The sequence below is a fragment of the Dama dama genome, chromosome 8 (genome assembly GCF_033118175.1).
Source record: "Dama dama isolate Ldn47 chromosome 8, ASM3311817v1, whole genome shotgun sequence".
NCBI lineage: Eukaryota > Metazoa > Chordata > Mammalia > Artiodactyla > Cervidae > Dama > Dama dama.
The window spans coordinates 7,427,794-7,449,475 of record NC_083688.1 but is presented as its reverse complement, the minus strand read 5'-3'; the positions used below and the strand labels follow the sequence as shown (position 1 = coordinate 7,449,475).

The following is a 21,682-nucleotide window of genomic DNA, read 5'->3' as shown; positions in this document are numbered from 1 at the left end:
GGTGACACAGCCAGAACAAAGAGACTCCAGCTTTTATTTATAAGGTGAGAGTGATGGATCACACTTTATATAATCAGTTCTTCCATACAGACTGGAGGGAAAGAAAGGAGGCAATTTTTTTTTTTTCCAGGCACATCTGTGATTTTTATTTTGCATAAATGTGTATGCTATACTGGCAACTCCTAGTATATAAAGATGTATATACTTCCCTAAAATGGCTAGTGGCATAGTCCAGCCTCAGGTTAGACCTGGTAGAAGTGGTTGGGCTAAGCTTTTCCCTCAAAATGAGCCCTGGGTGGTGTTGCCATTAGTGAGCAAGGCTGGGAAGTCACCTGGCCCTGTGGGAGGTGTGATCTGGGGGAAGTTCAAACTTTGTTAAGACTTTTATCTTCATTTTCAAACTTCACGGGCTAATTTAGCTTCTTGCTATGGTTGTTTTCAGTTAATTTCTTTTTTTAAGCTTTTAATTTTGTATTAGGGTGTAGCCGATTCACAAACAATGTTGTGATAGATTCAAGTGAGCAGCAAAGGGACTCAGCCATGTATATACAGGTATCCATTCTCCTCCAAACTCCAGGAGGCAATGTATTTTTCCTCCTTTCCCTGTGGACACCTTTATTCTAAACACAAGCATCCAAGCCAGCTGTTCCTCCATCCCAAGATGTGAGCCTCAAGTAGGCTGCCCACAGCACCCCCTCCAACCCCCGGCAATGGGAGTGTCCACCCTGCCTCAAGGTAACCCTGGCGAGGTGTCCCCTAACCTCACTTTCGGAGGCTCCGTTGCCCTTGTGGGATCAGGCAGTGGGCAGTGGTACTGCAGGGGATTGTAGTGATAACAAGACTCCTTTTACTGAGCACGTACTGCGTGCTGGAACTCTGCTAGGTGCCTGACATAGCTTTTCTCCAGTCTTCCGTCCCCTTATAAGGAGGGAACAGAGAGGTTCAGGGACTTGGCATACTGGCATTTCCAACTCAGGTCTATGTGACTCTGAAACTTAAGAACACCCCTCTGCCTCGAGGCCCTCTCCACGTTGCTAGGCACCAAGGCTTGAGTTCCAGAGCTGGCACGACTTCTCGCTTGCCCTGTGATATCAGGTGACTTAATTCCTCTCTCTGGGCCCCAACTTCTTAAGCAAAATAGGGAGGTTGGATGAGACATCTCTAAGTTGCCTCTAGTCCTCCGAGTCTAAGAATACCTCTCTTCAGAGGATGTTGGCCAAAGGGCACCGGAATTCCAGTGTTGGGGATCCCAGTCCCTCTTCTGTTTGGATGGGTTGACATCAAGCTGGGGTGTGTCTCCTGGGGCCATTCAGGGCTCTGAGAAACCTCTCCTACCTAAAGAGAAGCTTCAAATGCGAGGTGGGAGTGGGCAGCCCAGCTATGGCATGGCTGGGGGAGTAGAGGGATCCTTATTGTAATCACAGGATTCCTGGGCAACCCAGTGGACCTCTTTGGGTTTTTTATTTTGTTTTTGTTTTTTTTTTCCACCTGTGCTCATTACCTGAGTGCTTTTCTCTTTTTATTATTTTCTTTTTATTTACTTGGCTGTGTCGGGTCTTAGTTGTGTCGTGCGGGATCTTTCCTTGGGGCGCGTGGACACTCTAGTTGTGGCACACGGGCTTCAGAATGCATGGGATTAGTTGCTCTGTGGCATGTGGGATCTTAGTTCCCCAGGGAAGGATGGAACCCACATCCCCTGCCCCAGTGGGACTTTTTCAATCAAGGCCCAACGGGAGGTCACAGCTTAGAGGTTATCATGTCCAACCCCCTCATTTTACAGATAGAGAGACTCAGTCTCAGAGTGAATTACAGTGAGGGCTCAGGGTCCATCTCTTTTTAGTTTATTCTCTCAATCACAGGCTTTACAAGACTCCCTTTCCTGAAGGAGGAGGAGACAGAACTAAAAACAATTGAAAGCTCAATTGTTGGTGATTTTTATCCATAGGTCTCTTGATTTCCAACCCAGTATTTTTCCACTCCTACCTCCTGCCTTGCCAGAAAAATATTTAATATGTTTGTGAAACATCAGTGCTAGGGCAACCTCTAATCTTGGGATGGCAAACCCTTGGAATTCCGGATGCCTATCCCGTTTCCTGGCCATGTAGGCATCACAAGTGGCTCACTAATCTTCTTCCCATTGAGCCCAAGTGAGGCCTTAGTTCTTTTTTTTCCTTTTTCCTGTTAAAATATTAGTTTATTTCATGTCTTTGCTGTGCCCAGCAAATTACGTCAGTTATTTTTAATCCCAGCTAGAGACGTTTAAATTTATTTTAGAAGGATAAGTGAAACCGACCCCAGCAGGGCTTGTCCATATCAGTTCATATCTCCAGTCAATCTGCATTTTGTTCTGATCAAATGTGTTTTAGAATTTTCAGCACAAGGGTAAAAGTCCCTTTAAAAATTAGGTGGTAAATTGAAAGACCGATAAAGATGTTATTCTTAAAATATACGTGCCTTCTGGCACGTCTTGTTTCTTACTGTGGGAATGGATGGGGGAAGAAACATGAAGCTGGAGTGATTTAAAAGCAGTTTCCAGAAAACTCTCTCTCATTTAAAAAGTATGTTCCTTGAATGTGCACTGTGCGTCCACCCTGTACTTTTTTCACATTTCAGCAAGGGCTAGGGCATGTGATTTAGAAGGAAAAATCAATCCCTTCCTCACCGAGCTGTTGAACTTAATGGAAGTTTTCTCCATTCTTTACACTGAGCTCCGGCCAGGCACTACCACGTGATCAGAGTTGGCCTGTGGTTTTGATGCTGTCTGCCTTTCCCGATCAGCTCGATGACCTTGGTCATCCTCAACAACGCTGTGTACCAAGCTCTCGCTTTGTACTGGGCTCTGTCCTGACCACCATGTGTTAAGGGTGTCATCGCCTTTAACCTTGAAACAAGCCTATGGGGTAGGTCCTGTTATGGTCACCCTCATGTAGGCTAGGAGACTGAAGTCCAAGGCCCCCAGATCACTAGCAGTGGAGCTGGAAGAAGAAACCGGTCTCTTACGCAACATCCAGTCCTCTTGCAGATGGCTCAGCACCACAGCTAAAACCTGGCTACAGCTAAAACCTGCCACTTCCGCCATAGACTGACTTAGTGACATCTTCCTAATTTGTCTTTTCTAAAGGAGAAACCCCATCCTGAACTTCTCTGCCCAGCCTCTGCCTCTGCCCCCGAAGCCGCCTCTGCCAGGCCCTGGGCAGTACGAGATCGTGGACTACACGGGACCCCGCAAGCACTTCATCTCCAGTGCGTCTTTCGTGTCCAACACCAGCCGGTGGACAGCGGGGCCGTCCCAGCCAGGCCTGCCCGGCCCAGGTCAGAGAACTGCTTTCAGTGATTGTAAAAACTAAATCTGGAATTGTTTGTCATTCCTGGGCCATCAAATGCCACTGATTTATAGGCTGTTTGCCAAACACTTTACAGGGGTTAGAGTGGATAGAGAAGACTTTTCAGCTTACACTTTCAGAGTATAAAAATTTTTTTTTTTTTTTTTAAGGTGAAAGGGCTCTTAGAGATGATCCAGGCTGGGGATTTGTAACCGAGAACCATGAATGTTCAGGGGCTTCTCTGGTTGGCTCAGTGGTAAAGAATCTGTCTGCCAATGCAGGAGATGTGGGTTCAATCCCTGGGTTGGGAAGATCCCTTGGAGAAGGAAGTGGCAACCCACTCCAGTATTCTTGCCTGGAAAACCCCATGGACAGAGCATCTGGTGGGCTACAGTCTATGGAGTCGCAAGAGTTGGACATGACTTAGTGACTAAACAACAATGACAACAGGAATGTTCAAGAGGCACAAAGATGGGCTGTAGAGGGTCTGTGACTTTGAAGCTGTCTGCAGATTGGGAGCATGCAGACATCATTTTCTGGGGGAAAGAGCCACAACATTTGTCTAAAAAGCTCATGTTCTTAAAAATGTTTAAGCCATGGTTCTAATCTGATGGGGTCACTTCCCAGATGGGGAGGGCCCAGAGAGCGAGGTGTCCCAGCCCAAGGAGGAGGAGTGGCAAGGCCAAGACCCAGACTCTCTTCTCTCGATGCCTTGTCTGTCTTGAAATAAACCAGGGCTCCACCTGAGCAGCTCTTTCAAGCCACCTAGTTCTGCTCCCTTTTACAGGTGAGCTTGAGTGGTGGGACCCTGTTACCCTCCCCCTCAAGATCTGCCTGAGAGCTGACAGCCGGGGGAAGTGCTCCAGCAGGGGTCTGCACTCCCCCACCTACTTGTAGTTCTCCGTGGAGCTCTTTAGCCATTTACGGCCCCCACGATGGCAGAGTTGATGGCACTGGGGACTGGGCCGGTGGGCAGGTGACCTGGGAGGGGGACAGCAGGACTTCGAGGACTGCCAGGCCTGTGAAAGTCAGTCTTTCAATGAGCATCTCTGAGGCTCCCACCCTAGGGTGGCAAAGATGACTCAAGTCCAGTGCCAGGCCCCAAAAGCATCCCCATCCCTCCACACACACAGGTGAGTAAACTGTAAGGTAGACTGGACAGGGAGAATGTCATTCCCGAGGCTCTGTCCCTGGAAACATAGTGATAATCAAGCCAGTAAGACGGCAGAGGTTCGCCCTTGGACTCATCTGGTCAGTCCAGGCAGAACTCGGCTCGGTCCAGCAAGTGTACTAAGGTGCCATGTGAGTGGTGAGCGTGAGGACCCCGGGGACAGCAGGATCCTGGTCTGCCCCTGTTTGGCCTGGTCCTCTAGGAGCTTTCTCTGAGCATCTTCTCCATGCCGGTGCCTGGAGCACAGGTGCAGGCTAGTTCCTGCTGCTGTGTTCCGCTAGGCCAAGGTGGGCTTCCCTGAGGGCCCCCCAGCCTAAGCACCTGCAAACATCTGCCTTCTTGGCTTCTGTACCTTCCTAGACAGCCGTGGCTCCCATCAGTGGCTCCCTCATGAACCAAATCTGCATCAATGTAAGAGTTTGCAGTCACCCCAGGTTGTGGTTCGCAAGCCCTGCGTGATCCTGGCTGCTGTTGTCATGGCTTTCAGGGTTTTGCGGGGTGGGGGTTGGAAATTTCTGAGCTAAATCAAAGCAAAACCCCATTAAGCTGACCCTCTGCTTCTTTAAGACTACTGTTCTCCTCATTCCCCAGCCCTGCTCAAATTTTATACAAAATTCTTTTGCAAATTTTCTTCTGTTAAAGAAGTTAGTGAGTTGAAGAAGGTGGGAAACCAGAGTTTGAGTCCTTCCCAGGCCAGTTCAGAGCTGGACGACCTCGGGCCAGTCCCTGCCTTCCTGGTTCCCCACAATGTCAGGTGCAGGGGGCCTGATCGGGGGGTCCCGCCCTCTCTGACGCCAAGTGTCAGGGCCTTGAGGACTGGCCTTTTCTTTCTCAACACTCTCTCTCTCTCCACAGCCACGTACAAGCCGGAATTCCCTGGCAAGCAGTCGTTTCTCTACAATGAGGACAACAAATGGATCCCAGTGTTGTAGTCGCCGCATTGGAGCTCAAGGAGACCCCCGGCCGCCCCCCCCAGGCACCCCAGAGGGTCAGCAGGGGGTGCCCATCTCGTGTGTGTGTGACAGCTGATGGCACGGGGTGGCCTGTCCCCCTCCCTTCATCCCCGGCCTGCTGTTGCAACCGGGCTGCCATGCTTGTCCTGAGCCGCGCCCTGGAGCGTGGAGGCCCCCCCTCCCCACTCACTGAGCCCCGTGGATTCCTGAGCAGAAGCGAGGGGTGAACAGAGCCCCCGCCCTCGGTCATTTCACCCCTCGCACCTGTCCAGGCCGGCTCAGTCTCCAGCAGCTAGCGAAGCTCGGCCTCCAAGAGGAGGCCACCAACAGCCAATGCCCCGTCCCGAAGCCCGATGCTGAGCCAGGGCCCTGCGGCCGTGGCCCTGGCACCCTCCCATCCTTTGGCCTTTGACCTCCACATCCCTCCCGGAACTCTAGGGTCCAGAAAGGCCCAGAGGCCCAGTGCCAGGGAGCTGGAGGGGTTGCCTGGCCCTTGCCTCCAGCCCAGGCCTCGTGTCTCACCTCAAGAGAGCATGGCAGCATCGCTGTGGTCTTGTGAGCTCATCACCCGCCCTCAGGGGAGGCCAACCCGTCCGTTTATCAGCTCTGTGCCCAAGGGGCAGGCGCAGGTGGGACCCTCTGTGGCCAGAGTCGCGGGCACAATGGTTCTGAGGGGCGCCTGTAGGTCCTTTCACCCGGCTTTCCCCTTTCCTGGCCGTCTCTGTCCCCCTCACCTCCTGCTCAAGTTGAATATGACCTTTACTGAACCTTTTCAGGCCTGTCAAGTCCATCCCCCTTGGCAAGAAAAAGGGATTCTCAAGGAACCCAGAGGAGCTAGAGTGAACCACACGCCCCTCCCTCCCTAGCCACCCCCGTGGCTTTGACCTTCTTAAGTGGAAGCCTCCTGCGCTCTCTGCTACACCTCCCTGTGTCCCCCCACCTGCCCTTGACTCTCTCCTTAGACTCTACTTCGTGACTTTTAGCTCAGAGCTGGCCACTGATGGACCCTCCTTTCAGGGAAGGGCTGCTGAGGAAGAGGGCAGGAGGAGGATGGGATAGCATGTCCATTTAAACCGAGTTCTCATTTCTCACAAAAACTGGCCTTGCTGTAAACCTCAGGTTCCTGGCAAGTGCCCCCACTGCTCTGGATGAGCAGGAGGCAGCCTGGAGTGTAGCCCCAGGAGCGTCCAGAGTCTGGACCTAAAGGCAGACACCGTGCGCTCTGGCCCTAGCTTCTCCTGGGGGTCAAGTTGGAGCGGAATTTGGAGGCTCAAGGTCAGGCACTTCCAGGGCTGGGTGGGCAAGGCAGGGGGCAAAACAGGTGAGGCGAGAGGAGGTCCGGGAGCTGAGGCCGCTGTCCATCTAAAGGCCTGCTACCTGTCTCCAGATCTGCAGATTCTTCGGGAGAACCTGGGAAATTTTAAAACCTGAAACTTCTCGATTGGAAATGTGAACAACCTTATTTCAACTAAAATTTTTTTATTCGGGCTAAAGGAAACTCTTCTGCCAGTCATCATTTGTCCACTTGGGCACTAGGAATTCTGAAAGACCCCTTCAAGGCTGACATTGAAGTCACACCTTTCTTTGACTCTTGACAATATGGCCAGACCTGAAGGCCTTGACTTTTAGGTCCCTCTGACCCCAGGGGACCTTAGCTGGTCCCTGGGCTGGAAGCAACCAGCCCTGGGGTCCCTGCAGGCCAAGGCTGGTGGGACTGCATAGAAAAGTAGATAGGCTGCTCCTCTCAGGGACCCCTGGGCTGTGTACCGGATGAAGATTTTCTCTGTAGAAACGCCTCCCAGTGGATCAGGAAAGCGGACACTCTGGGAGGAGGACGGCAGGGCCACTGTCAGGGCTGCTCTTGGCCAGGCAGAATCTGCGTTCCACAGAAGACAGGGCTGGAGCTGAGACTCTGGGTGGTACCCAGCCTCTCTGAAGATGTCGTAGGCTGCTCACAGCTCCGTCCTGCCCCGAGGTCCTCAGGCCCCAGCTGTATGGTAGGATCACTTCGGGAGCCGTTCGAGAGTCATACCACCCAGGCCCGAGCCTCACAGTTCTGATTTAACAGACTTGAGGTAGGGTTTGGGCTGTGGTATCTTTGTAAAAGTTCTTGGTATGATTAGAGAGAGTCTAGTTAGGACACACTGATATTTTAATAAAGTATTTTCCAAATTTTAATGTGCATGCAAATCACTTGGAGATCTTATTAAAAGTTCTATAGACCTGGGTGGGACATCCCTGATGGCTCAGAGGTTAAAGCGTCTGCCTGCAATGTGGGAGATTTGGGTTCGATACCTGGGTCAGGAAGATCCCCTGGAGAAGGAAATGGCAACCCACTCCAGTATTCTTGCCTGGAGAATCCCATGGATGGAGGAGCCTGGTGGGCTATAGTCCACGGGGTCGCAAAGAGTCGGACACGACTGAGCGATTTCACTTCACTTATAGACCTGGGTGGGGCTTGAGAATCTACAGATCTGTTTTTTTAATTGATATGTAATTGAAATTAAACATTGTACTAGTTTTAGGTGTGTTTCGAACAAGCTCCCAGGTGATGCCGATGCCGCGGGTCCATGGACCACACTTAAAAGTACCAAAGGTCTAGTGCTGTGCTGAGTCATTCAGTCGTGTCTGACTCTCTGCGACCCCGTGGACTGTAGCCCACCAGGCTCCTCTGTCCGTGGGATTCCCCAGGCAAGAATGCTGGAGTGGGTTGCCATGCCCTCCTCTAGGGGATCTTCCCCACCCAGGGATCGAACCCAGGTCCCCCGCATCGCAGACGGGTTCTTTACCGACTGAGCACCCAGGGAGGCCCAAAGATGCAGTGAACATACCCAATTGTTGAATTCTTCATCTGGCCCTCCCTGCGTTCATCCATCTGCCTGTCAGCTTACTGTCCTCCCCTCCCTTCCTCCCTCCCTCCTTCTCCTCATCTCCTCACTACTCCTTCATTCCCTCTCTCCTGAGGTCCTCATCCATCCCTTTCTCCCCTTGCTCCCTCTTTATCTACCGCACAAAGCTTCCTGCAGGCAGAGGATGGCGTCTCTACCAGCCACCAGCTGGCTTTATAAAGTGACCCCTCTTTGGAGAGGACTTACCTTCATCCTCTTGCCTTTTCCACTCTTTGGAGGAAAGGCAAACCCTGAATGGCTACCGTCGGGCTCAGGAGCTGCCCTTTGCTCCCTGAAGTTCTCTGGGGGCAGGGCAGAATTTCCTCAAGGCTTCCAGGGTTCTCTTTGAGTTCCCAACAGCCTTCCTAAGGCACTGACTGCCTCGTCTCTTTGTGTGGAGGGGCAAGCAGTGGGCCTCAGAGGCTTTGCTGGAGGCTGTGAGTGGAGGGCGTATGTGGGGAGCCCCGGGGCCCACTCCTGAGCTCAGCAGCAGGCTGTGCCCTGGCCCGCATGGTTCCCTGTGTGACTGAGTCCCTAGCAGACACTCGCGGTTTCAGAGGTGGCGAGGTCTGTATAAGCACCGATCCTGCAGTGTGAGCTCAAGGCCGGTGTAACTGCTGCTCTAAGCCTCTTTAAAGCGGTGGTTCTCAACCTTGGGTGCACATTGTAGTATCTGGGGGTGGGGGGCGGGGCGAGCTTTAAAGGTACTGAGGTCTGGCTTCAATCCCGGAAATTCTGATCTAGTTGCTGTAGGGTACGATCCGGGCAGCAGGAATGAAAGCTGCCGGGGTGATGAATTCCAAGGTGCGGTCAAGGTTGAGAAGTCCACCTTCCTGTTTCCGGTGGTTCCGGAAGGAAAGGAACAGATGCTGAGCGCCTCTGGCCGGCCTGTCAGCGTGCTGACACTCCACACACACTCAGCGCTTTCACTCTCATGGTGATGTCGCGGCAGCAGTGAGGCCTGGAGTGGGCTGAGCAGTCTGGGTGCTTCACGGGGTCTCTCTGGCAGGGCCGGGGAAGCGGTACTGGAGTCTGAGGCCAAAGGAAAACATCTGCAATACTGACACTCCCTTCAAAGTTTTGATATTTTATCTTTTTTTTTTTTTTTTGGCCTTAATTTCAAAAAGCATTGCACTGGACAGTGATTTATCTTGATTACTGAGCTCTCTGGCTAGGGCTGGGCCTCCCTGGCCTGACCTGAGTCCTGGCCCCAGGGCATTGGGAATTAGGAACTCTGGATTGGCTGTCAGAGCTGGAAGGCCCTTGGGGACATCCATGGTTTTCAAACATTTTTAGTTCAGACAAAAGTTTATATGAGAAATCTTTCATGAAGAAAAGCAGAGCAGCTATGACTGAAATCTGGGGAGGACACCCAAGGACTGCCTGCTGTCCCGTGCCCCACATTTTGGGGGGTTCGAGACCCACCAGTGAGCCCTGGGGCTCTAAAGATGACAGCTACCTGATGACGCAGGTAGAACATGCCCCTCATTTTACAGTCAAAGAAGTTGAGGACTGTAGCGGGGAGTGTGTGGGTAAGCTGGAAGGAAGGAAGGATGCTCTGATTTGTCCTGTTCTCCAGGGGAAATGAAGACTGATTTGTAGCGCTTGTCAATTCCTGTGGCATAAACACTCATTCCAACATAATAACATTACTGACCGCAGAGCTGGGGGGAGAGGGCACGATCGAGTCTGAGCAGGTAGGAGCTGGCTCCAGGAAAAGTGAGTTGGTGGAGAGCATGGGGGCACAGTGGGCAGGAGAGCTTGGGTCCATGACTCTCTGCCCTGGGCTCTGTCCACCGCCCCGCGGCGAGGTCCTCAGCGAGGGCATCCTAGGCCTCTTTCATCTCCAGGGTCAGTGACCCTGAGGTGGTGAACTCCGCCTGTGGGGCCAGAGAGGACAGGCCTCACAGGGCCCACGATGGGAATCAGGACCCTCGGCCTTGCAGGGTGGCCCTGCTGGGTCACCAGGACCCAGCATTGACTGCCATCTTTCAAGTCCAAGGAAACTGCTCACAGGACAGAGGAGAGAGGTCTTGTTTACTTTCACCCTTTCCTCCTGGAAGACTCTCAACAAGGGGAACTAGTGTGACATTTGAAGTAATACATACGGAGAATTTTATTACTAAATAGCACATGAGTATACAAAATGCATAACTGAATAACAGCTAAAAAAATAATCCAAGAAATGTGAAATACACATTTTTTGAAATGATAAAAATGTATCCATGAAAAATATAAAATGTTGCTTATATATACAATATATACTTATATATATATAACATAAATGAAAATTGTAAATAAGAAATGTATACAACAGTGAGCGGGGATGGAGGCTGTTCCACACAGAGGCCACTTTGCCCTAGTCGATCAGCTCTGATTTCCAACCTGTGTTGAAGAAGTTAAGTCTATGTGGAGAGTGTGTCCACTACACTGTCTTTTTAAAAGTCATTTGCACTGGAAAGTCAAGTGTTTATCAGTTAACTCAGTGACCAAAGGGTGAGCACTCGTTGGTCTGAAGTTGATGGAAGAGTCAAAAGTGGGTCCAAGGGTCAAGTCGGCTTGGGAAGACAGGGCTGGCGTCCCCAACCTGAATGGGCAGCCTGAGGGCGATGGGCTGGGGAGAAGGTCTGAGGAAGAGCAAACAGGCCGCTGGGCTGGTTAACGGACAAAACGTCATCTGGCCGGAAGCTCAGAGAGCAGATTCAAGCACGAGGTGGGGCTTCAGATCAGGACCCCTCCAGGCCTTGATGTCTGTGGGTCGAGAGCCTCTTCAGGGAAGACGTTCAAGTAACAGCACTGGGCTGAGGAGAGGTCGTGTGTGGCTCGGGGCCACTGCCCAGCTGGCTCCCCGCCTGCAGCCCACATCAAGAGGCTGTGGGTGTGGGTGCGCAGGCCTCACAGCTCCTTAAGGATGATCTGAATCTTGCCGTCGAGCTCCCCCATGTCCAGCAGGAAGGCGACATGGTTGCTGTAATGCCGGATGATGTTGTTGTCCATGTTGACTAGGATTCTGGGAGAGGAGAGAAGAGGTGTGCTTAGAGGGTGAAAGGCCTCTTCCCCCACAGGGCCTCTGAGTGAAGGGTGACAGACATGGTGACCATCTGTGGGGGCCCCCAGCACTTCCAGCACCTCTTGGACTTGCTCTCTGACCCTCAGAACAGCCCGCACAGGGGGGCATTCACTGCCCCTTTTACTGGGGAGGACACAATTCCCCAGGGGACGAGCCCAGCTCAAACTCGGACCTGCTGCGGCTGCGCCTCACCTACTGCACCAGATTGCCTCTCCTCACACGCAGTGAGTGTGGACACTTGGGAGCAAATAACACACAGATGTGGGGAAGACGCAGCGCTCCTTAGTTACCAGGCCAGGCCACGCACTTGGACGCGGGGTGTGCGCTCAAGTGCAGGCGGTGTGGTGGTGGGCCCATGAGGGGTGGGTTCAACAGGAGGCGGCGACATGTCGCCCCGGGGTGCCTGCCTGATCCCCAAGCCGGTGCCACAAGGGGCCCCTCAGTTCCACCCCAGGAAGCTGACATCTCAGAGATGCCACCACAGATTTGAGGGGCAGGGCCCTCTCCCCCTCACATTCTTCAGACAAGGACCTGGGCCAACCTGAGAGGGACAGAGCCTCTGGGGCCATAGAGCCTCAAGGCCATAGTGTAGCCAAGGGCGTCCCTCCAGGTGCCGCCTCCCCTGTGAAGGACCCGCGGGCTGTGACCTGACCCATGCACAACAGCTTCCTGTTTGTGCTGGGGGTGGGTGCTTCCCCTCATTCACTTCACCAGCATCTGCTGAGGTCTTGCCAAGTGCAAGGCCTTATTCCAAACAAAAACAGGGGCCCACACACAGAGATCCCAGGTCCCTCCTTCTAGGAGTGTCAAATCTAGTAGGGCCTGGGAGAATGAATCCTGATAACCGTATTACTCCAATTCACAGACGGGGAAGCTGGGCACTCATTTGCCTGGGGTCGCACAGCTAGAAATGGCAGAACTGGAATCTGGACTTTTGTCTCATTCCACTGCATCATTTTTTTTAAGAAAAATAACAATAAAACCCTATAAATACAATCTAGGAAGGGGCATATAAAAGGAAGGTAAAATCCAGGGCTGGGGGAGAGTTCAAGATCAGGCAAGATGATCTGCATTGGGCAGGAGTGGGGCTGAGAGGCCTAGGCTACTCCTCCTGGCGGCAGCCAGCTCTCTGCTTCCTGGGGGTCCCAGGAGAGGCGTGATCTTGTCCTCCCTGGATCCCCCAGCTCAGGAGAGGCAACGGAGACAGGGAAGCTGAAGCCTGTGGTCTGTGTCCAGTCACCTCTGCAGCAGCCTTGAGCAGCTGCTGCTCTCTGGAAGGAGGTCTGGGCTCAGGCTCCGAGGCCTGGGCGCTGACTGCCAGCATCTAATTCTGAGATCTGGCTTCCTCGGGTCCTGGGTGCAGTGCCGTCATTTCAGAGGGGCCTTGGTCTGGAGGATGCAGACAGACCAGAGGAGACCAGGGCTGGGGCTGGAGGGGTGAGTGCTTTGTCAGTGTTGGGGCTTTTTGTTAGTTTCTGATAGTGGCCTTTATTGAGTGCTTCTAGGTGCCGGGCACTGTCTTAAGGGCACTGTGTGCACCAACCTCTCAGGCAGGGCCTCCCAGCGGGCCCAGAGCGCATGCCCGCACATAAGGGATCCCAGACAGGCCCCCAGACCTCTTCCCCTCAGGGGTCAATGACAACCGGGCCCTAGAGACAGGGACTTGTCCCAGAATGTGGGCCTCGTGTCACTTGCCAGCTTCAGGCTGTCTTCTGTCCTGGTTCACAGAGAACCCCTGGCCAGCTGCCAGCAAAAACAATGTATTTGTTAATCTTTCAAGCACTCAGCAGTGCTTGTAAAGCTGATTGTATCTACCTTTGTCCAAAGGACTTTCTGGAAGGTTCTGTGAAAATAAACGAGGCCAGTGATGACAATAGCCTGCTCCAAAGATGAGGGAGGCAGCTAAGGAGCCTGGCTTCTGCTCTCCTGACAGACTTTTTGGGGTAGTCTTCTCATTTAGGCATTTCAGACGATCCTAGGCCCAGGGTTTTCATGGTTGGGGCGTGTATGGGGTGTGGGTGCTTCTGAAAGGCCACTGGGTGATGCCCTGGGCTATGGGGCTAGGAAGATAAATCCGCTGGCCTGGCCACAAGCTATATTTGCACATTGCTTAGCGGTTAGAGGAACAAGCAGGAGGCAAGATAAAATAGTGGGTGCATGCATGGGTTTTAGACAGGCCAGGATTCCTTCTGCCAGGTACTCACTCTATCACCCAGGGACTACCCTGAAGCCCTGTTTCCTCATCTGTAGAAATAGCAAATTCTAAGGGTCAATGAGACAAGGCTTGGGGGTTCCTTAACCCAGCATCTGGCAAGTAGGAAGTGCTCCACAAATGGGAAGTTATTATCATTATGGTTGAAATGTCTGGTTGGGACTTAAGGGAAAGACTATGCAACTCAGCCACTGGGGCTGTGGGGCATCTCTGTGTGCACACCCCCCCAGCCCGAACCTTACACAAAGGCATTTCCCAGCCTGCCCGCCTGCCTCAAGTAGGATCTGTGAGAGAGGCCAGTGGCAGCAGGTGGGGTGGCAGCCAGGGGGCGTGGGCACTGGCACCAAAGGGGAAGTGGGGCCGGGCCTGTCTGGGCACAGCAGAGCCTGCCCTCCACGATGAGGTGGATTCTGCTCCGGAGAGCGTGTGAGCTCCAGTTCCCAGTTTGAAACCGAAACTCAGAAGGAAAAAAAACACACACACAAAGAACCCTACCCTACACATACAACCAAAACCATAGGATCCTTTCCCAGGGGCTGCAAGGCTGCCCACCTCCCCCTGTGCCAGCCCTTCTCTGGGAGGCTGGGAGGGAGGCTGGGTGGCAGCCAAAGCGGAGGGGGCGGCAGGGACCGGAATGAGGGAAGCCAGCCGGTAAGGAAGGAGGTGGCCCCCGGGCCTGGCTGGACTGGGGCCTCAGCTTGCATGTAAAACCTGCCTCAGTTTGCAGTCCTCCAAAAGGAGAGCCACAGACAACCACCACAGGGCAAAGCCTAAGCACCTCCCAGGGACAGCCAGGGAGAGCAGCGGAAGTGAGCCTTAGGGTGTCCGGAGCTGTGGGCAGAGACGGGGGGCTGGTTCCCAGGGCCCCGGTCCGGGGTCCTCTCGGCAGGAGTGGCAGTCACCGTTCCTCGCCTCACAGGGTCTCCCTTGCTGGGCTGGCGAAGTGACCGAGGCAGCAAGGGCTGCAGAGACCGGGTCCACCAGCTCTGAAGCTGGGTAGAAGCCTGGGAAGGTGGCCGCTACGTGCACCTCCAACTCCACCCCCCAAACCACCCCTGCTGAGGAGGGGTCTCCTGGGCAGAGAGCAAGGCTGCCGTGGGCCCTAACCCTAACGCCCCGGAGCCCATGGGACATGGGAAGCATTGCCCAGCCCCCTGAAAGGTACAGCTTCATCCAGACTTGGAGGAGGAGGAGGCCTGTGGCGCCTCCCTGGCTGGGTGCCCTCAACATGACAGCCAGTCACAGCTCCCGTCCCAGACTCATCGCCTGCATCTCCTTCTCGGGAGCAACTCTGCTGGGCCCCCCGCCACTGAGCCTTTCTCCACTGTTCCTGCGCTCTATGCTGCTTGGCACCTCCGAGCCTCAATTATCTATCTGTGAAATGTGCGGAATGGGATCTACCTCACGGTGTGGCGCGAGGGTGAAATGACAGAAACTTAACCCAGTATCCGGCACGTGGTGGGTGGGTGGTCAAGTAAATGACAGTCACGATCGTCATCACCATTACGGTCAAATGCCTGGGTTACCTGGGTTACTTCTGACACGTGGCCCTGCGCTTCCTTCTCCTTCCCAACAGTGACCAGTGTCTGGTCTCTGCGGGCGGCCTTGGCCTGACCGAGTGTTCTCCACCCCAACTCCACCTCGCCTCCACCTCGCCTCCACCTCGCCTCCACCTCTCCACAAAGCCAAGTGCAAGCACAACTCAGCCATGAGCCGCGGTCCTCTGCCAGGCAGAGTGGACCTGCTGGGAGCTCCGTGAGCCAATGCTTTAGAGGGAAAGACGCAGGGTCGGGGAGGCGGGGTGAGGAGCGAAAGCTGTGCTGGGCACTTACCCTCGCTTGCATTTCTTGTAGACTTTGTAAATGTTCTCTTCAGGGAACCCATACTTCTCAGAGATCTGGAAGAGAAGGGCAGGGGATTCACTGCCTGCTGCCAAAAACTAAATTTACAGCAGTCTTTTACATGATGACTTTTAATTTCCTGATCATAAAATATATACCCAGATTGTAGAAAAATACAAAGAAGAAAATGATAATCACCCATAATCCTGTGTCCCTGAGATAAACACTAATAGCACCTGAGTGTATCCCTTCCTGCCTTTTGGCCATGTGTACAGATATTTTTATATCCCACATAGACAGTTTTACTTATCGTTGTATATTATAAGCTTTCCCACATCACAACAAACTTGACAAATAGCATGTTTAGTGCTTGTAAACTATCCCATAGGGTGTCCATCATTTCCCCTCAATCCTTGCCATGGTCAGACATCTGGATTATTCCAGTGCTGAGGGCTCCCTACTCCACCAGCGGGCTGACCAGTTGTGCAAACCAATCCTGGAGGTGGAAACAGGCCTAGCTCATAGCATCACCGAAAGAATTAAATGAACCGGTCTGCGTACAACACTTAGGACAGCTCCTCTATGTACTAAATAGATGTCAGAACTTGATAAATGGTCATTATTATTTCAGAAGTGGAGCGATGAGGATGCTATGGTCTTGTTGTGAGGGGTGGGGAGATGACCCACTTACCCTTCCTAGCAGGAATTATTTACCCCATTTGATGGGTGAGGACGCTGAGCTTGGAGAAGATAAGGTGTGTGCCCAAGGCCTAGCCTGGAGCCCGGCTTTCCAGCTCCTATCACGTCCCAGCATGCTGGAGCTTAGTGTATCAGAGAGGACACTGCAGCTCAGAGGCCGCAGCAGCCTAGCTGAGCTCACCCAGCCAATCGGCCCATGTGTCCCCAGGCCTCTGACACTTCCTGTGGGGTAGACAGAACTGATCTGGTCCCAGCTCTACCACCTGGGGTTGCCGAATTCTGAACAAGTCCCCCTACTTCACTGAGCCTCAGTTTCCTCCTTTGTAAAATGGTCATGATGGGAATGTACACACGGGTGCTTCTGCATAGGAACTGAGACGGTTAGGTCAAGGGCCCAGCCCAGCGCCGCCCCTGGCGTGAGTGGGGTCAGATGGCGCTGGTTAGGACTGCTGGCTGCCCTGGAGCCGCCGGGAAGCGCAGGCCACAGGCTCGAGGCTCAGGTCCTCCACTCTGGGCCTTTCCTCTCTTTCCTAAAGAAAAGGAACCGATTCGGCTCCTTAGCTGGTCTCTGCCCTGACAGAGGTTGCTCCAGGCAAGAAAAGTTCTCAGACTATTTATTGTAGTGGCAATGTGGCTAGATGCTCTCAGGAAGGTCTCGAGTCAGTCTAAGCAAGAATTTAGGAACTTTCCAACTATATGTTGTACAGACAACCGCTTTGTCTGGCTGCCCCTCAGGCAATGAGCCCCCCATCCTTGACGCATACAGTCAGGAGTGGGCATCCACTTGGAAAAGTCACTGAGGAGAGAGTCTGGGCACCGGATGGGGAGCTGACTCCTTAAGGTACTCTCCGACCCAAAGATCTGGAGTCTATATTCTAGTGACGTTAATGGCCTCTTGTGAGCCCCACTTCCTGGGCCTGGTGCCAAGCCGGGCTGACGCAGTGTGAGGAGACTAGGGTAACACAGCAGATGGGAGAGAGTTCGAGTTGGAGCCTCAGCTCTGCCACTTCTAGTAACCCTGGCACATCACCTGGCCTCTGGGAGACTATTTCCTTATGGGAAATGAGATCACTACTAGCACCCACTTTTCAGGGTTGTTAGATCAACGCAGTAAGCTAGCAAATGCAGCGTGCCTGACAGGATGCCTGCCACATAGTGGGTCGTCAATAAAAGGGAGCTGTGCTTTTTCATTCATTTTCTTTCCCCATCCTGACATCTTAGAACCACCTAGCTTTTCTGCATGGTTCAACCTGTCAGCACAGCAGGCCCAGGGGAGGCTGTGTTTGCTCAGTTTTTCAGCTCAACCACAGAGCTGCTGTGGGTTTTCTTTAGGGCTATTTCACCCGCTCTCTGGCAGTTTGGGGGGTTGGGGAAGGTCTCCTTGCCCAGACACCACCTTCAGCTGCCCCACCCAGTGCCTCCCCGGCCAACCACAAGCTGGAGAAATGAGGCCCTCTGGGAAAGAAAAAAAAAAAAAGAGTATCTTTGGGGCCTGGCCTTTTGGGGTTTCATTCCCATTAAAACAGAAACAGGTTTGCAAAGCCAACAAAAAGCTCTGGCCTGTCAGACAGCAGGCATCAGATTAAGCAGGATTTATGGTGTGTGCGGCTCCCCGGGTGGAGCCAAGGGTCTGGTTGGGAGATAACATCTCAGAGGCACACCTCCCCATACCCCCACCCCACAGCCAGGCCCCACAGGCGCCCTCAGATGGGGCGGGATGGGTGGGCCAGCAGAAAGCTAACGTTCCAGAATATTCCTTCCTGGAGTCTTCCTGTGGGAAATCAGAACTGGATGGTGAAGAATGGCGGGGAGATGGGAGTGCAGAGCAGGATGCAGCCAGGGCAGGGCGGGGTCCACTAGGCCTCTTACCGCACTCCTCAGCCCCTTCAGGTCCGGGGTCTTCAACATGAGGGCGTCAAATACCTCCTCAGTCTCCCTCCGCACGTAGAGCAGAACTGAGAAGCAAAGGGGTGGCTTTTAGAGGCACAAGAGGACATCTAGGGGGCTATCCCAAGACTAATTTCTGCAAAAAGAGCAAATCCTTGCTGAGGGTCTGTCCCCAGCTGGGAAACACCCCACCTGGCTCTGTAGACCCCCGCACTTCCTCAGACTCTGCTGATTCTGGTGGGTTTGAATCCCTGCCCTGCCACCTGCCAGCTCTGTAACCTTGAAGAAGTTCTTTTAACATCACTAAGCTCCATCTTATCCAGATGGAAAATGGAGGCAGCTCCACCTGCTATTTCAGAGTTGTTGTGGGCAGTATTGATAGGACACCAAGTAGGGTGCAAGGCTCAGTTCAAGGTTGCTAGAAGCTTTTGATCTTAGTTAGTGGTTGGTTTCTTCTTGATGGTTAGCTCCAGTCCCCCTCTCCCAGGAAGTCACAGACTTACTGTGTCAAAGCCAGAACGCCAGGTATGGAAAGCCCACCTACTCCTCCCCCTATCAGAGAACAACACAAGCCTATTGCCTTACAGCTGCCCCAGGACACCCACGTCCACCAAGGTCAGAGCATGCAGAAGTCCTCCAGCTCCATGGCTGTCCGCCCCTCTCTCAAATCCTGGCCCAGCCCCAGCCCCAGAGAGTAAAGAACCCCTCAGGCCCTCCCCACTGAGGCGGTACGGGCCTGGCTGCCTAGACCAGGATCAGGTGGAGGCTTTGGGGAGGCCTCGTGGGGAGCTGGGGCGGGGGTGGGCGGGAGGCTACCTCTCTGCAGATCATCGTCCTTGGCCTGTTTGGAGGGCAGAGGCTCAAACTCCTCGGCGAAGGGGGAGCAGGGGCGCTTCAGAGACAGCCTGTGGGGAAGGCAGGAAGAGGCCTGTGAGGAACCGGGGAGATCCCAGAGGCTGATGGGCCCAGAGGCAAAGAAGACCCTAAGAGGGTGGGCGCAAAGCAGTGGGACAGAGGTAAAGCAGCAGATTCTGGAGCTGGCCTGCATGGATTCACGTCCCAGTCCTGCCCCTCCCGAGCTGGGTGACAGCTTCTCAGGGTCCTTGTCCATAATGGGGCACTTCCTAAAGTTGTGTGGTTGAAGGAGATAATGCACGCCGCTTTTAGAACACTGTGTGACCCACAGTAGGGCCTCGATAAATATGGACTACTGTTTCATCATCAACATTATTATTCTTTGAAAGAATCAAGTTGGATGTGAGTCAGTGGAAGGAGGGAAGCTTGTGGGTTTTGGAGTAGGTCAGCTGTAGGTCTCAGCCTGCCTCTGCTAACTCATAGCTGTGTGACCTCTGGCAAGTCACTTCACTTCTCTGAGCCTCAGTTTCCTTGTCTATAAAGTGAAGCAATAACCCCTGCTTGCTTGACTCACTGGGGCTGTTGTGAGGTGATAAGTGAATTTGGTGTGAAAGTACTTCCTTTTATACGGAAGAGACTGACACCAATAATACGAGATCTTCATAAAGTGCTTTCCTGTTCACAGAGGTTCTGTTCCATGCCGCCTCTCATATCTGCCTCATCCTCATGAGCCCATTTTCCTCTGACAGATTTCTAGCTGAAGCTGAAAGTGGTGAAGCGACTGTAGCTGACAGAGGGAAGGACGCAGAGGCCCATCCTGGGTGGAAGGCGAGGGCCTGGCCCCTCCTGGGGCCTCCTGGAGTCTGCCGGGGCCGGGGGGGAGGGGGGTAGGCCTAGGGTGGTTCCCCCTCAGTCCTCCCGCACAGCTGCCCTCCTCACGCTCCAAATCTGCACCACCATCTCGGAGGCTTTTTCTTTCCCATTTTACAAGCAGGTGTCTCGCCAAAGATTCGCCAACTTTTCAAATAAAACAAACCCATAAAAACTCGGGCAGTTTCAGTGAGAAAGGAGCGTGAGTCTAGCTTGGGGGCTGGGGGCAGAGTCTCCCGGGTGCCTCCTCTGGGCCCAGCCTCTGGCTTGGGGGATAGCAAAGGGAAGGGCAGGCTGGGAGCCAACGAGCCGTGGCAGGAGGGAGGTGAGGCCCTTGGCTGCTTCTCTCCATACCTGTTGGAGCTGCCGTGTCCTGCTGAGAGCACTGCCTGCAAGGAAGAGGGAGACGTTTTCCATCTCACACACACACACACACACACACACACACACGGGAAGACAAGGCGAGCCCTCAGCTGCTGGAGGCTTTCTGGGACAAACAATCTTTGTGGGGGGCTGCGCGGGGGAGGCAGTTCTAATGCCTTTCCAGCTCGTTCTCCTCAGATAAGTCCCCTCAAGTGAGCTGAGACCTTGAGTTGAAAGGAAGCACCAAGCCCAAGTTGGATGAGTCAGGACTCGGTGAACACACGAGGTGCTCAAGGGATGGCGGCAGAATCAGTAAGTCCCAGCTCCCCTGGGGGGGCTGGGACTGCAGGCCGGCCTGCAGCTGGTAACTAGGCAGCTGGAGCTGAGGGAACGCGAGCGGAAGGGAAGAGGCCATCTGTTGAGCCGTCCTGTGCCCCTGGACAGCCATCACTGGTCCTGCGGGGTAAGACACCCAGGCCCCGAGAGGGCCGTCTCCAGGGCAACACCCCAGGAGGCAGGACGGGGACTTTCCGCTCCGTGGGTCCCCTCTCTCGGGCTCACAGGTACAAGGACTGGTCTCCCAGGCTCACAGGTACAAGGACTGGTCTCCCCCTTCTTCCTCCCACAGGGGAGCTGGCAGCCTGGCGATGGGGACTTCCATCCCTCAAGTGGGCGTCTCCCTACTTGAGGTCTCTGGTTGGGATTGGGGGGAGAGCGGGTTAATGCAGCCTCCTGTGCTATGGGGGCCACAGAACTACTTCAGGGCAGAGAAGGGGGTGTGGCAGACATAGAGAGGCTTTAAACGTGTGCCAAGGTCGACATCAGGACTGGCTGCTCCATAAGTGATCTTATTGTCCGGAGTCAATGCACTGAATGCCTCTGTGAACTGATGGCCATTTCTGTAAACATGCCCACTTAAATGGGGAGCTCAACAGGTGGAAATGGTCGAATTGCATAATATGGAAGCAAGCTAACAGGCAGGCTCTGGGATCTTGATTCTGCCACTGACTTGTGTGACCTTGTCGGGAAAAATGGGGATAACAGCTTCTACCTCAAAAGATGCCTGTGAGGGAGAAACGAGATGACGCAGCAAAGGGCTGGCCGGTCGAGGTGCTTGGTGAGCGGCTCCCTGTCTTGAGAGGTGGTGTGACCCGTGGTGAAGGGCACAGTCTCTGAAGCCAGGTTGCCTGGGCTCCAGTCCTGACTCTGCCACGGCCTGTGTGATTTTGGTCTCAATGCCTCAATTTCCATCCCGTGAACCCAGGGAGAACGACATTACCGACTTCATAAGGAGGTGATGAGGGTTAAGGAGAGGACGTGTGGAAAGCGCTAAGAGCAGCACCTAGTGTAAAGTGAGCCTCACAAGCATTGCTGAGATGATTATCATCCACCCAGCTCCGACACGGCTGCATTCTAACCTGGGGCTTGGACATTAGAAGCCACCTGTGTGTGCTCCAAGAGTGAACATTTCAATGGGTATGAAGTTCATTTCTTCATGAGCACTGTTTAGTAGAAAAGGTCCCTGAACTTATATGACTGTATATACATTT

General features: G+C 53.5%; 2 protein-coding genes across 2 annotated transcripts in view; one reads left to right on the top strand and one right to left on the bottom strand.

Moving 5' to 3' along the window:
- STPG1 (sperm tail PG-rich repeat containing 1) overlaps positions 1-7,278 on the top strand; it is a 58,667-nt gene extending 51,389 nt beyond the window's left edge. The window contains exons 9-10 of the mRNA XM_061147834.1: positions 3,122-3,312; positions 5,350-7,278. Of these exons, the coding sequence (XP_061003817.1) occupies positions 3,122-3,312; positions 5,350-5,426 (268 nt within the window). The 3' untranslated portion in view covers positions 5,427-7,278. The remainder of the gene's footprint in view (positions 1-3,121; positions 3,313-5,349) is intronic.
- Positions 7,279-10,662: 3,384 nt separating this feature from the next.
- Positions 10,663-21,682, bottom strand: part of GRHL3 (grainyhead like transcription factor 3) — a 35,552-nt gene continuing 24,532 nt past the window's right edge. The window contains exons 12-16 of the mRNA XM_061147833.1: positions 20,124-20,158; positions 18,861-18,949; positions 18,027-18,112; positions 15,450-15,514; positions 10,663-11,345 (exon numbers count right to left, since the gene is read on the bottom strand). Coding sequence (XP_061003816.1) covers positions 11,231-11,345; positions 15,450-15,514; positions 18,027-18,112; positions 18,861-18,949; positions 20,124-20,158 — 390 coding nt within the window. The 3' untranslated portion in view covers positions 10,663-11,230. The remainder of the gene's footprint in view (positions 11,346-15,449; positions 15,515-18,026; positions 18,113-18,860; positions 18,950-20,123; positions 20,159-21,682) is intronic.